Genomic DNA, 15,822 nt, shown 5'->3' on the forward strand with positions numbered 1-15,822 from the left:
TTTAATAGATTCAAACGAAATTAAGTAATTTATTTTATTGCAAAATTAAAAGCAAAACGTTACGTATATGTTATTAAATATATAAAAATTCTAATCTTCGATTAAGGATATCATAACCTCTTTAAAGTAATTGTAGTTTTTATCGGTGTAGATGCGCAGAAGAATTTACGACCAAATCCAATCCAATCTGATAATATATTTGGCCCTATCCTGAACAAAGTTTTCTCCATTCATTCCATTTGCAGCCCCTCCCATATTCATTTCTTGAGTACTGGTAATAAGGCCTATTTTTATTTCACAAACTCGTAGTAAATACACTAAATAGATTTGAGAGAGATTTGTATAGGTTCCTATTATATTTCAATTATATTTTATTGCCGAAGTAGAAGTAACTGCGACTCCATTCGCGAAGCATATTTAGATTTGCCCTATTATAAACTTTCCAAATTCTTATGCAGGTATTCTAACAATATGTTTGCAATAAAATAGCACTATTCTTGGAAAAAAGCATTCTATTTCATTCTTTTACGTTCTACTTCTGTGAGACAGTGACCATGCAACCTCTTATTTGTCTCGCAACCTATTAAACCTGTCCTTATCGGGAGTGCGAAAATATTCTTTTGATAAATAGTTTCTGCTTACTAATATTTTTATAGATAAAAAATACGCAACATAACCATAATTCGTATTCATATTATTTTATGGCACTAACAAATTATTAATTGACATCGTCCAATAAATTAACAACGGAACACTCAATCACATCAACGTTCAAAATCCGTTTTATAACTCTTAAACATATCATTACAATCATTATTAGAGGTATGCAGATATGTATGTTATCTTATAATTAATATATTGCACTAAAATAGAAAGTTGAATATCGAATAACAACAGTTTTATTGCTATATATAATTAAGTAGCTTTGGGCCGTTTTATATTGCGTTCTCGTTACGTTGTTTTATTCGCTTGGAGCCGGCATGATGTTATCTGATACCATACATCATTTGTTTTCCGGTAATGCCCATCTACCAGATGGCTAAAGAATAAAAATGGAGTATAGTGGAATGTTGAGTTTTTGAAACATTTTTATTTATATCACTTTATGAAAAACTGATTTTCATAACTTTTTATAGGTTTTATGTTAAGTGAGTGATTAAAGTGATTAATCTGAATAAAAGAGGTAAATTTGGCAAATTATTTATAATTGCCGTAGTCGTACCCTATAAATGTAAAATATCTACCATAGAGTTCAGGTTCAATTATCAGTCAGCCATATTACTTTTTTTTATTATAATTTCCGTAGAAAATTAAAAATGTCACTTTGAGAGTGACAACCTACACCGCGAAACTTCATTACCAAAAACTTTTTCATTTCTTTTTTTTTAAAGACAATGGCAGCGTGAAAGTATTATTTAGCGATAATACCTTCCATTGTACATTAAAAGTCTATGTTTTAGAGTGAATAAATTGTGTATATTCGTAGTATTGTATGTTTCTAACTTGTTCTTGCCTCGTATAAGTCATACAAGAGAAAATATGAAATTTGAGCGCTTCAATGTTTATGAATTTAATGAATGTTTAATTATTTCAACTACGCCAAAAATACTCGTATATAGATTTAAATGAGACAAATGAATAGGCCTCCGTGTTGTTATCTAGTTTCACGATATAGTCTCATTATGAGGTCGATGTTATAATAGCATTGGAATAGCGTCTGCCTTACTGTTCAAACTGTAACGCATTGCTACCGGTACATCACAAAGATATATCAAGCAAGCGTTTTTGGGATAAGATTTCTTAAATTATAATAAATCTACCTAAAATACAGAGATCGAAATCGTCAGGAAAAAAAACACAATTCGAATGAATTTAAAATCGCTATTATTTTTATTTAAAATATTTACTCGCCTATACTAGATCTAAATTAAAAAAAAAATTATAATTAAAATTTAAAATTATTTAGCATTTAAATATTTCAAAATGGAGCCTTAAGAAATAAGTATATTTAAAACGATTAAAACGATTACATAAAGCAGCTATACAATTACGCATGTGGGTTAGATTGGATCACGATGTACGTACCTCAACTGGACCGAACATCATTTTTGAAAGGGGTTCAACAGCTTTTGCACGTAGTTTAAGTATATTACACAAGATAATGTTCTTGAAAATGAAATTAAAAAATATCTTGCGTCTTATTGATAGTGACAACACTTTAGATGAGGAACTAAAATTTTGTTTTCTCATTCCAAATTATTAGCGTAAGCCAAACTTTTGTCTTTTTTTTTTGTTAATTTAATATCATTTCGGTTTTATACTTGTAATAATGGTAGACTTATTAAGCGTTTAATATATAATATGTAAATGCGCACATCTGTGGAACATGAAACAAAATCGCTAAACCGTTATTTCAGCCGTGAAGCAGTAATGCGTTTCGGTTTGAAAGGTGGAGCAGCCGTTGTAACTATACTGAGACCTTAGAACTCATATCTCAAGGTGGGTGGCGACATTTACGTTATAGATGTCTATGGGCTCCGGTCACCACTTAACACCAGGTAGGCTGTGATCTCGCCCACCCACCTAGGCAATAAAAAATAAAATAAAAACCTAGAACTGCAGTTTTTTTTAAACATCTACAACGTAAATGCCGCCACCCACCTTGAGATATGAATTCTAGTTTTAGTATAGTTACGATTTCAGCTATATCAGCCTCATTTCATTCCGGCCTTATTCATTCTCTAAGTAGCCAATTATGTCGTTTTGGAACGACCTAGCAAGAACGAATAGTTTGACAAGCGTGGATGTCGACGCAAAAGTGAGCTCACCGGCTCAACCTGAGAGAATTTGCTAACTGGCCCTAGCAAGAGCAGTGCTTCGCAGATTCTACGACCAGATCGAAATCGAGACCCCTTTTAAGTCCGATATTTAATGAATTTACAATTGAAAATGAAATAAACGCATTTCTAATACTGAAAAAATGTATACACCTTTATTCATCAATATTATTAGCCGTTATATCATTAATGTTATTTAATTAGCTATTGTACGCAAATTTTCGTACGGAAGGCTTTAAATGGAAGCGATTTTAAGGAGTAAACTCTAATAACCTCCACAGAGAACATACTAGTCTTTAGAAAATTTACTATAATAAATCTTTTAAGAATCAACACCCATTATATCGTTTTCATTTAGGACGTTAAGGACTATCGAACATACTTAGTACAGAAAATCAAATAAAAATATATTTAATAAAAAAATACCTTCACACTAGGATACGTTCCGGATTTAGTCCGAGAACTTTATATCTCGGTCATTCACCGTCTCGCTTACTAAATCCATCCGGAATCGTCGGTACGCTTAACCATGACCTATACCGGTGTTTTATAAACAATCACGTATGTGCTGATTTCACAATTTTGAGCAAACACACACACGCAACAACCGTAATGAGTTCAATTTGTAATTACAGTGCGTGTGTTCTTTATTCCGACGAATGGAAACAGTGACATTTGTCCATCACTAATAACTAGGAACCAACCCTATGCCGCTAAGGACTTACATAATGAAAAACTCGTTTAAAAAGGCATAGTGTTTATAAAAGAGCGTGAAAGGTAATTTATTCGAGACGAACGAAAATGATTTATAAAAATTTGGATCAAAGTAGTATGGGTCGGCTCTGCTGGGATAGCAAAGAACACAGAGATAGTAAAATTTAGAGGGGCAGATCTCAAACAATATCTCTAACCACTCCCTGTGGATCCGTATAGTAGACAACACAGAGTCCGTGCGACTGTCATTAACTAGGTACTCCTTTTATCCGACCTGATATAAATTAAGCAATTTATAACATGACAGCTTGGCTTTACCCCTCAAACTACTGCTTCTGAATACCTATGAAACTTTACGTTCCGCAATGGCTCCAAATGACCCGAAGTAAGATTTCTTCTGTGTTATTAGTGTTAACAGAGCATGTAAGTGACAAGAACAATCATATCTTGGATAAAAAATGGTTTTAACAGTGACTACGGGCACTGCAGTACAGTAGGCACTTAGGTTTACTAACCACTAAACCAGCGAGGAGCTCGAAATGTTTTTGTATAAGACTTTTTCATAATAACATAAAACAATTTGCGGGAAGCTCAGAAGATGCTCTGTTGGGAATATTACGTAAATTTTTATTGTTTATCATGTTAAATGAATTTATTATGTTGAAACACAATTTACCATATGTAGTTAAATACATAGAAATGATTGTTATTACGTCAAAAGGAATAAGCCTGTATTTACAAAGGACTTACTAAAGATCTGTTTAGTCATGCTATTAAGTGGAGCACAATTAGTTATGCAATCAGCTAATTTCCTAAATTATTTTTAATTTCGGCAGTTTTTTATTTTTTTTATTGCTTAGATGGGTGGACGAGCTCACAGCCCACCTGGTGTTAAGTGGTTACTGGAGCCCATAGACATCCACAACGTAAATTCGCCACCCACCTTGAGATATAAGTTCTAAGGTCTCAGTATAGTTACAACGGCTGCCCCACCCTTCAAACCGAAACGCATTACTGCTTCACGGCAGAAATAGGCGGGGCGGTGGTACCCACCCGCGCGGACTCACAAGAAGTCCTACCACCAGTAAATAGTGGTTTTGCGATTCTTTTTTATTGTACTTGTAGGCAGTCGAGCATACGGCCCATCTGGTGGTGAATGTTTACCGTCTCTCATAGACGTCAGCAATACCAGATGCGGTACTAAGCCGCTGCCTACCTTTAAAATTATGCTCATTAAATTAATATAAATTTAGCCAGGGCGCCTGTTCTTTCATCCTAAGATATTATGACTGCAATCACCAATTTATTTTGCTATCATACCAAGTAAAGGTTTTTTACTAACGATAATCACATGGCAAAGTTTTGTAACATTAACTCAAAATTCAATGAAGCGTTTATAAATATTTATGTAAATGATGACTTAATAAGTGACGTGTTCCATGGGTCAACGTTACTTGAAATGCTGCACGTTTGTCAATACTTCAATACTTAATATATACGATGACTCATTGATTTACAATACTTGTTTAGATATTACATATGAAAACTAAATCCACAATAATAATTGGTATATGGTATTTTTTGTTTAACCATATATTTTTATAAGTGTAAGGTAAATGGAGGTAAAGTGGAGACAACTTGTGAGGGCCCTATGTACCAGCGGGGTACCCTAGGACTACAACAACAACAATATATTTTTTCGTTTGATTGAAAACGATAACACAGTTTACGAGACAGACTGTATACTCCATAAAACAAAAACGCGGTTGATATGCTAACATATTCACGTAACTTTCCCCGTATTACGACCACAATTACAAATTACCGGTCCAAGGCAGTAAGTAAAGCATAAAGTCACTTACATAATATTTCCCGAGCTGTAGAAGATTTCCACTACAACTTATATTTATATTTTGTTACGTAAAAAATGTTTCTTTCTTTATATTTCAAGGAGAATCGCAAATGAATACCAGTTTCACAGGGTTTCTTTGAGTTGGGCATTCAGATTTTTTTCAAATAGGTCAAAAGTGATTTATGGTAAGCCCGTGGCTCTTTAACTACTTATGTCGTAAATAACAATATCTAATCCTACCTATTCGCCAGTAGCCTAAGAGGATATTCAAGCTTCGTGCAGACGGGTAGGTGACCACAGGGGCTCAACCTAAGAGTTTGCTGACACTAGCCGTAGCAAGAGCAGTGCTTCGTAGAATCTACCACCAAATTGAAACCGCTACTTACTGAGAAGATCCGGCGAGAAATTCAGTGGACTATGTCTTGAGTTAGCTCGCTCGTCTAACTCTTCGATAACAAGTTCAACCAGAACGTTGACCGGTGTTTGAAGAGCCTAAAAGCACCGAGGATCCGACAAGACAAGTTTCTGGCGACGGCCACTTTGTATTGTCCCGTCGCCTGGGTCGTACATGTTATCAATATGACGTACCTGGTTCACTTTATAAAAAAGGCATCGATTTTATATGTGACTTTTTTTTTAGTGTAGTATATTTTATGTGCAGCTCTAAACGATCCCGTTAGCGAGTGCACAAGAAGGGCCGCGGTACGCGAGGAATGGCGACGTCTGGTGAAGCGCACCACCAACCAAAGTGATGACCACGACCACTCTGCCAAGAGTGCATACGACTGAGAATAAGAATATTTTATGTATTATTGTGTATGTATTAATTTGTGTTTATATTATGAAAATCATTGTTTATATTATGAAAATCATGTTTATATTATGAAAATCATATCTTCAAGAAGTCTACATGTCAAAAAATATCACTAAAGCCAAAAGAAAGGAAATCAACGCGGGAATTCAAGTCACGTCAAACGACAGGACACAGGTGCGGAATCGCAACATGCAACACAGTGATTCGCATCGATCGTGTAGGTATGACCTAATTTCTATAGTTTACGTAAGTGCGTCTGCATTCAGTACACGAAATTACACGAAATGTCAATGTCTTTATAGACTGGTCTTTACGCTACAAAGAATTAGTTACGAAAAATCAAAAACATTCAAAATTCAAATAGTATTTAAACTATATGGCGGTATGGTCTTGTAAGCCTATGTATGTATCGTATGTATGTATTGCTAGTATTGCACATTGCTTATTTCTGCCGTAATGCAGTAATACGTTTCGGTTTGAAGAGTGGGACAGTAGTTTTGTAAAACTGAGAAAAAAAAGCTACTTTACGTCTTTGATGTATTTTTTTTTTAAATTCCATCTAGGTGCTTACTCAATTGTAGAATGAAAATAATGAAAAATAATATTGTATTACACAATAAACGCTAAATACTTCTGTTTGATTCGTTCTTTATAATTAAACATATATAATGGCTATTTTTTTTATTTAAAACCCAATCCTATGAAATACAAATTTTACATTATGGCACCTGAGTTAAAGCCGGTATAAAAACTATAAGGAAGTTTCTGTTTTACTGTACATCAAAACAGTGATGCAATAGGCATATAAGCAGCTTCACTCAGTCGAATCGATGTCACTAAATTTCTTTTTGAGTACATGCTTTAATTTGAAGAACAAGTCTGTATGATTTCTCATATACATACGAAATGCTCCCTTATCTAACGTTAAAATCTGAAATAAAAGATGAACCAAATGGCTCTTGAAAACATTATTACCATAATATTAGCATAGGCAAGAAGACCTCAGTAATATCAAAAGATGCAGATTAAGTACCAATCCCTGAATTACTGCTATAATTTCCTTATTAAAAATCCGTAGTTATACATTTCCATCAATTTTCTAACCAAACATCTCATCTGCCCATAAAAATCTTCCTACATCTACCACAAAGCAATATTTCAATTTGAGATGTAAGACAGCCTACAGATGAGGACCCTGTATTGTCTACAAATGCAATTGAGGATCTTGATCTGGAGTCTTAAGATGAACAACAGCATATACATTATGGTGTCATTGGACTCTAGTAACCCTGCCCTAATCTAGGTGGCGCCAGAACTCGTCATCTCATCTTAGTGAACTTGGTAACTCATTTTAGTAAAGTAAAGAGTTAACTCAGAGTTATGAACGAAATCTGAATACTTTTCAATCTAAATAGTGCATCGAACCTGAGAATCTGTTATTGTCACAACATATGATGTCCTGACTTCCTTGTCAGTAATAAGAGACAATTCTCCAAAATAATCTCCATCAATAAGGTGAGCAGTCTCCTCATCATCCACCGAATACACTGCTAGTTCTCCTGCATCTACTATTATCAGACCATCACCTTGAATCCAAGGCTAGAACAGAATAATTACTGAACCAAATTATGAGTTCAAACACATAAACAATTATTTTTGTAAGAGTCTTGCCTATAACCACGTTGTGGCTCCGTACAATAAATTTTCATGTTGTGGTGTCCGTACAATAAATTTTCATGTTGTGGTGTTGGGATTTAGAAGCAACATACTCTTCAAATTACTGCATTTGTCATATGAGTCCATCTATTATTACTATAAAATGTAAATCCTTGTGAATTACTAACCTCTGCAACTATATCATTGGCCAAATAAATTTTCTCTTTGAGCATAACAACAATATCCTCAATGACACTCACAGGCCAATCGCAAAAATAAGGTATTCTCATTATGTAGCCTCTATAACAGCTCAGCATGATTTCTCGCTGCAATATATCTGGTAATGATCGGTATAGGCAGTTCTGCCATTTAACAACTGTCATTTTAGAAAGATTGGACTTGTAATATTTCACTACCCTCTGGTACACTTTTTCGGGAAGCTTTCGACTTTTTACTAGATCTGCAGATGACTTTACATTCATTATTATATGATCATTTGTATACTTGTAGCAACAAAAGAAATCATAGCATTCCAAAAGGCACCACACATAAAAAATATTGGCTATCAAATGAGCCATAAGTGAGAATATCAGATCTAGATAATATGTTTTCTTTAAAGGTCTGACACTGAACAGAACAAGAGATTTACAAACTCTCAGAAATTCATAGGCTATTTTCTTGTAACTTGATATTGAGTTACTTGATTTATAAGACATTTTAAGGAGATATCCATAATGTGATGAACGATCGATATCATCATTGACCAAAATGTACAGTAAAGAGACTGTGTCAGAAAAATTAACAATCTGAAGCATAGTGAAAAAACTAATTAATATTATTCGTAAGAAATTGTGCAAATGTATTGCTTTCAATGACTTTCTATTTCTGTTACAGTACGTTGTTGTCTCATATACCCTATATAGACTGATTATGCTAAGAAGTCGCAGCACGCTGATAAGAATATTGGCCTTGCACAATGAACAGTATGAATTTCTCCCATATTTCAAAAAAATTATGACTTGCACGGGTATAGCTGAAGCTACATGAATAAATAACTTTGTCGAAAAATACCGTACCAGCCCCTTTTTTAAATCCAAAATTATTTCTCTACTTTCACTGTCAACATAACCCGTATTCATATTGACAAACAAATCAAGAATTATGATGAATTCAAAAAATATCCCTATGTAATAGGGAATTATAGTATTTGTTGCCAAGATCACTGAAGTATTATGGTGTTGTAATATCTTGTTGCAAAGAAATACATTTACAATAAGGAAGTCCCAGAAGTTACTGTGAAATAAAACTATATTTTAAAAGAACTTTCTTTAGAACTACATTTTTAACTTTAAAAGTTGTCATGGGATAAAGGATAGGATTCCCAGGGGGCTGTATCAAATAATGCAACTATGCAGATGTTTGAATCCCAACTGACATCATGTGTATTAACACTTTGTAATAAAAATTAAATCCTCAAAATTCTTACAATTATCAGAATTACTATACAATTCAGACTTAGATCTCAAATCTCAAGGTAGATGGCAGCATTTAAATTGTTAATATGTCTACAGGCTCCACTGAACACTTAACACCAGGTGGGTCACAAACACAAACACTAGAAATTATCTATGGGAAAAATAAAGAAAAATCAATAATAAGTAGGACCTTGTTAAGATTCTATCACATCTCACATTAGCAAGCTCCCCTTAGGCACTTACTAGAGAGGCAGTTGGGTAAGAATTGTGATATGTACTAATACTACAGACAGATGTTGAGAAACTAGTAGTAGACTGAATATTAGATTTGAAAATAAGCAGCGATAAAGATGCATGACACACAAATTTATTGCTTTCCAGTGCAAATTTAAAAAAATCAAACTACTGTCTATGGCTTGTCCTTCAAGATGCTTTAGGCGGTAATGCTAATTCCAGTAGAAAACTAGGTTTTAGATATCTATGCATTATTAAACTTAATAATCAATATGTACATACTATTTTATAATTTTTGGACATTAATTATTGTTATAATTTAGAACGAAGCAGGTAAAAAAATTAATTAGTTCCGGGAGAGATGAATGATACCATCACAATCCAAAAAAACGTGAAAAATTAACGAATTAAACTACAGTAGATATTACTTACCGAAACTTACTAAATGGATGTATACGATATATGCAATGACGAAATTGTCTTAATCTTTCTAATCTAATTGCATGTGAACTTGTATAATAATTGCGTGTCCTTTTATCTTCATATGAAAGTAAGAACAAATCGCACCATTTCCTTTTCAAATTTATGACGAAGCCATTCCCAGTAATATCTGATTCAAGTACATCGGTCTTGGAAGTAATGGAACAAATATGTTCATAATATAATTCATGTAATCCTTCTGTTTTAGGCATTTTATGATATTTATTTTAGTTTCCTTTTAAGAAATTTTAGGATACAGCTATTATTTATTTTCACCAATTTTGTTATAGCTATTATCTAATTTGCATGCTATTTGACTGTAATTGACGTTGACGTGAGTGAGTAGTGTAATGTAGTAATTCTGCTTTCCAACCGGAAAGGCGAAGGTATCACATCATACGGTTTAATTAAAAAAAAAAAGTAGAGTGTGTAAAAAAAGTACAGACCGTTAGGTGAATGAAGTTAGCCCCTCAAAAAATTTTTTTTTTCCTGTTTTCTACTTATTTTCTATTAATTCGTTTGTTCATCATTTGTTCTTGATTGTTCACTGTTAATCATTGTTTGTTCCCCATTTATTTATTTTAAAAAAAATATTAAAAATATATCTAAAAGTTAGCCCCTCGATTGCAATTTTTAATATTTTTTCGTCCTTAATTACTCGTAAATATTCATTTTCGATTGTTCTTATATAAAATACGTTTGTTCTCTTTCGAAATTACTCATTTTTTGTTTAATTAATTGTATTAGTTGAATAAATGTATACAAAATATGTGTACTGCGCATGCCATAAGTGTATATTCTATGGCGCATGCGTCAACTATAATGCCTAAACTTTCTACGCGGTTTTAATCGTGAAAAAAAAACAATTATAAATCCTGAAGGATCAATTAATTGGTATACAGTTTAATTAAAAAAATTAAAAAATAAATAAATAAAATAATGTGCATTCGCGTAAAGTTAGCCCAAATACATTTTTTCCATCCTCCTATATACCTATCGCTATGAAGGTATAAAAAAGATAGGTTAAGAGTTCACATAGGTAATATAAACAAATAAGTAAATATGTTCATTATTTATCTTTCAAGAGATAATGTAGGTATACATTATAATAACATTTTGACACAGTCGAAATTATATTCCTAACATTAGTAAAATAACATTTTAATAATTTTTTTATAGGTTATGTATTGAAATTGTTGGAAAATTATTTCATGTTTTAGCTGGAAAACGACATGGAGAATTATATGCAATACAAGATAATGAGCTCCATCAAATGAATTCGAATGAAACCAAACTGTTTACCATCCAAATTCGATTGTCGGGCAGATAGAAAACGAAAATTCACTCATAGTGAACCTCGGCCTGCATTTGTGAAACGGCAAAGACTCACTATTATCAAGGAAATTGAAGAGACGACTAAAAATGAGATGTGTCGTATTATTATACCTTTGCCATCTTGTAGTCAAGGTAGGTGTAACTGTCAATAATTAGTTACACTCACAAATCTCCTAATCAAATAACAATATCAGAAAAAATGAGAATAGTTAGTTAGTTAGTGGAAGTAGCCAAAATGGGCAAGTGGATCTCAGTTCCTATTACATAAGGTACTAGGAAGTTTGTGAAAATGAAAATTTATCACAGTGTAATATCACTTACTTACTTTAACAGTGAAGGAAAACATTGTGATGAAACCTGCACACCTAAATGTTCTTAGGATTTTCTTAGGTGTGTAATCCACCAACCAGCACTAGGCCAGCGTGGTGGACTAAGGCCTAAAAACCCTCTCAATGGTAGTGAAGGCCAGTGTCCAGCAAGGGGATATATTATATGGGCTGATGATGATGACTAGGAAGTTAAATACTACTACTACTACTACGACAGTACACATATAATCCTATATATTTACAAACTATACGTTTGTTGGAAATTGCTAACATTATTTCATATTTCCAGATGTCCAGCCACTTGAAAATAGGTGTAGTAATGACAAAGCTATCCAAGTAGCTCCAGCACAGGAACACAAAGGCAAGGCAAGTGTGTATTGCCACATCACCCCTTAATATATCTGAAGCAAGTATAAGTAAACAATCAGAACCAGCAAAAAAAAAAAACTGTTGTTCCTGAGGACAAATTTGACAGTGATGAGTCAAATGCACCAGCAACAGAAGGATCAACTGTTGACTATGAGTTATCTCTCTATATCTCCACTCCATCAAAGACTTGTGCACTTCAGACTATAGCTCTCAAGAAGACTAAAAAGTTGAAAAAATGAATGTGTTAACAACTTTATCTAAAGTGAAAAATAAACAACGTTTATATATTGGTCTTCCACAAGAATTATGTTTCATAATAGGCTTGATTGAGAAACATACAAATGTTTCTGAACAAAATATTATATTATGTCTGATGAGAATAACATTAAATAGAACATTCTCTCAATTGGCTGATGATTTCGATTTATCTGTAAGTCAAGCAAGCAATATATTTTTCAACAAACTCCCAGAAATTGCAAATGTAATATCACCCCTTGTTAGACTATAAAAAAAACAATACAATAAATATATATGCAGGAAGGATAATTGATGTCAACTTGGTGGAAAATAGAAAGTTTTTAGATAGTTTGCCACCTACAAAACTCTTTAATTAAATAAGTAATCCTTACTTATAAATAGGAAGTTTTGTAAGTATTTTCACTCTTCATTCAAAAACTACTGAACAGATTTTAATAAGACTTTTATGCTGGTCTTCTATGGCTAGCAACTCATTATTATTTTGATTCTGTTTTCCACAAATGTGCTAAATATGGGCTTATATATATGAAAAGGAATAAATATTAATGTTATGTAACCTTTGTACCTGTATGTTAAGAATAATTTTTAATAAAACATAATTTAAATTGAAATATTATTTTTATTAAATCACATTCATTTTGTACACATCAATATTTTGTACTCCCTAAAAGGAAAATAGGTATAAAGTTTTTTTAAAATATTTAACATTACATTTTTGTGTAATATTAGAAAATTGTTATTCTTCCAAAAAGAAACTACATTATCTAACAACTGTGCAACTTACTCGGAATCAAAATCAATACCTACTAATTATAGTGACCTGATTATTTTTTTCAAAGTTGCTGGATGCTACACAAAAGTAGCAAGTTTTACTTTTAGCACAATACATATGCATTTGAACTTGTGCATAATATCTTTCTTTAATTTTTTTTTGCCTTTTTATTTATGGAAACATAGCATTACTCACTTGCTTGTTTGCAGATCTATCAAAAAAACATAATTTATGTTTTTTTAGCACAGTGGGCAATACCCTATTATTCATATTAATTATATACGGCGCGGCGATGCGAAAATTCATTACTGAATTATTTAAGAATGATAGGCATAATATAATATTTTAATTCGCGATCTGTTTATAATTTTTAATATATGATTTAAAAATAAGTTATCTTTAATATTTTTAATATTGTGATTTATGGGGTGGTCACAGTCATTATTATAAAAATAGAAATTTTGAGGAAATATAAATGTTTAATACAAATTATTTTGATAATCGAAATAAATTCATATCAATCCAAATTCATATTTGAACTATGAAAATTGTATGGTATGTAAACAGAAATATATTTTATAATTATAATGACTATTTATTCCATGCAGTATCGGTTAGAGAAGCTTGCACAGCTTCTCTAACTGACACTGCAACTAGAATAAAGTCTAATAAAGAATAAGAATAAACTTTTCTTCGAAGCTCAATTCTACAAGGGTATTCAATCAGATAGCTATCTATCTGTCGTTCCTGTATGAAATTTTGGTATGTCGAAATCTTGGATAAATCCAGCAAAGCTAAATAAAGTATTTACCTAAAAAATATGTTTATGCTTAAAGTCACGTGTTTATGTTATTCGAAAGTATTAAGCTCCAAGCAGCATTTAGCTCCAACTAAATTCATTAAGAACCAATTTTTCAATCGATGATTAAAACAACATTAATACTGAGAATGAATATTTATTTATAAAATACACATATGTTTTGACCACGAATTTTGCACGATAATTTAAATTAATATTCATTAATATTAATTTAAATAAATATGAATTAATCTTCTTCTTCTATAACCCATAGTCAACAGTTGATCCTTCTGTTGCTGGTGCATTTGACTCATCACTGTCAAATTTGTCCTCAGGAACAACAGTTTTTTTTTTTGCTGGTTCTGATTGTTTACTTATACTTGCTTCAGATATATTAAGGGGTGATGTGGCAATACACACTTGCCTTGCCTTTGTGTTCCTGTGCTGGAGCTACTTGGATAGCTTTGTCATTACTACACCTATTTTCAAGTGGCTGGACATCTGGAAATATGAAATAATGTTAGCAATTTCCAACAAACGTATAGTTTGTAAATATATAGGATTATATGTGTACTGTCGTAGTAGTAGTAGTAGTATTTAACTTCCTAGTCATCATCATCAGCCCATATAATATATCCCCTTGCTGGACACTGGCCTTCACTACCATTGAGAGGGTTTTTAGGCCTTAGTCCACCACGCTGGCCTAGTGCTGGTTGGTGGATTACACACCTAAGAAAATCCTAAGAACATTTAGGTGTGCAGGTTTCATCACAATGTTTTCCTTCACTGTTAAAGTAAGTAAGTGATATTACACTGTGATAAATTTTCATTTTCACAAACTTCCTAGTACCTTATGTAATAGGAACTGAGATCCACTTGCCCATTTTGGCTACTTCCACTAACTAACTAACTATTCTCATTTTTTCTGATATTGTTATTTGATTAGGAGATTTGTGAGTGTAACTAATTATTGACAGTTACACCTACCTTGACTACAAGATGGCAAAGGTATAATAATACGACACATCTCATTTTTAGTCGTCTCTTCAATTTCCTTGATAATAGTGAGTCTTTGCCGTTTCACAAATGCAGGCCGAGGTTCACTATGAGTGAATTTTCGTTTTCTATCTGCCCGACAATCGAATTTGGATGGTAAACAGTTTGGTTTCATTCGAATTCATTTGATGGAGCTCATTATCTTGTATTGCATATAATTCTCCATGTCGTTTTCCAGCTAAAACATGAAATAATTTTCCAACAATTTCAATACATAACCTATAAAAAAATTATTAAAATGTTATTTTACTAATGTTAGGAATATAATTTCGACTGTGTCAAAATGTTATTATAATGTATACCTACATTATCTCTTGAAAGATAAATAATGAACATATTTACTTATTTGTTTATATTACCTATGTGAACTCTTAACCTATCTTTTTTATACCTTCATAGCGATAGGTATATAGGAGGATGGAAAAAATGTATTTGGGCTAACTTTACGCGAATGCACATTATTTTATTTATTTATTTTTTAATTTTTTGAATTAAACTGTATACCAATTAATTGATCCTTCAGGATTTATAATTGTTTTTTTTTCACGATTAAAACCGCGTAGAAAGTTTAGGCATTATAGTTGACGCATGCGCCATAGAATATACACTTATGGCATGCGCAGTACACATATTTTGTATACATTTATTCAACTAATACAATTAATTAAACAAAAAATGAGTAATTTCGAAAGAGAACAAACGTATTTTATATAAGAACAATCGAAAATGAATATTTACGAGTAATTAAGGACGAAAAAATATTAAAAATTGCAATCGAGGGGCTAACTTTTAGATATATTTTTAATATTTTTTTTAAAATAAATAAATGGGGAACAAACAAT

The 15,822-nt window shown here is 32.3% G+C and overlaps 1 protein-coding gene and 2 long non-coding RNA genes across 14 annotated transcripts; 1 reads left to right on the forward strand and 2 right to left on the reverse strand.

Moving 5' to 3' along the window:
- Positions 1 to 6,885: 6,885 nt before the first annotated feature.
- On the reverse strand, positions 6,886 to 10,381 carry LOC114246007 (uncharacterized). Its single transcript, XM_028178383.2, has 4 exons — positions 10,015 to 10,381; positions 8,062 to 9,166; positions 7,643 to 7,816; positions 6,886 to 7,148 (listed from the first exon to the last, which is right to left on the reverse strand). The coding sequence occupies exons 1-4, from the start codon at positions 10,272 to 10,274 to the stop codon at positions 7,032 to 7,034; spliced, it is 1,656 nt and encodes a 551-aa protein (XP_028034184.2). The 5' UTR covers positions 10,275 to 10,381; the 3' UTR covers positions 6,886 to 7,031.
- A 282-nt stretch (positions 10,382 to 10,663) lies between these two features.
- Positions 10,664 to 12,964, forward strand: LOC114252315 (uncharacterized). 6 transcript variants are annotated; one of them, XR_016325772.1, is made up of 3 exons: positions 10,664 to 11,154; positions 11,242 to 11,529; positions 12,016 to 12,964. It is a non-coding gene; the product is annotated as an uncharacterized LOC114252315 (long non-coding RNA). The 6 variants fall into 6 exon arrangements; XR_016325776.1 differs by having other exon boundaries at positions 10,664 to 11,101; XR_016325777.1 differs by having other exon boundaries at positions 10,666 to 11,154; positions 11,283 to 11,529.
- A 1,101-nt stretch (positions 12,965 to 14,065) lies between these two features.
- LOC114252314 (uncharacterized) lies at positions 14,066 to 15,748 on the reverse strand. Of its 7 annotated transcripts, none has more exons than XR_016325792.1 (3): positions 15,485 to 15,748; positions 14,912 to 15,158; positions 14,066 to 14,425 (listed from the first exon to the last, which is right to left on the reverse strand). It is a non-coding gene; the product is annotated as an uncharacterized LOC114252314 (long non-coding RNA). The 7 variants fall into 7 exon arrangements; XR_016325790.1 differs by having other exon boundaries at positions 14,912 to 15,199; positions 15,485 to 15,499; XR_016325791.1 differs by lacking the exon at positions 15,485 to 15,748 and adding an exon at positions 15,340 to 15,478.
- Between the last annotated feature and the right edge of the window lie 74 nt (positions 15,749 to 15,822).

The sequence above is a fragment of the Bombyx mandarina genome, chromosome 01 (assembly GCF_030267445.1).
Source record: "Bombyx mandarina strain Sakado chromosome 01, ASM3026744v2".
In the NCBI taxonomy this organism is placed as follows: domain Eukaryota; kingdom Metazoa; phylum Arthropoda; class Insecta; order Lepidoptera; family Bombycidae; genus Bombyx; species Bombyx mandarina.

Excerpts from the sequence above, each read along its gene's own strand:
- LOC114246007 (XM_028178383.2), bottom strand. The coding sequence starts at position 10,274 with ATGCCTAAAACAGAAGGATTACATGAATTATATTATGAACATATTTGT. Across the intron at positions 9,167-10,014 it reads CATCCATTTAGTAAGTTTCG|TAACTTCTGGGACTTCCTTA; the intron begins GTAAGTAATATC and ends TTTATTTCACAG. Across the intron at positions 7,149-7,642 it reads TGACAATAACAGATTCTCAG|ATTTTAACGTTAGATAAGGG; the intron begins GTTCGATGCACT and ends CTTTTATTTCAG.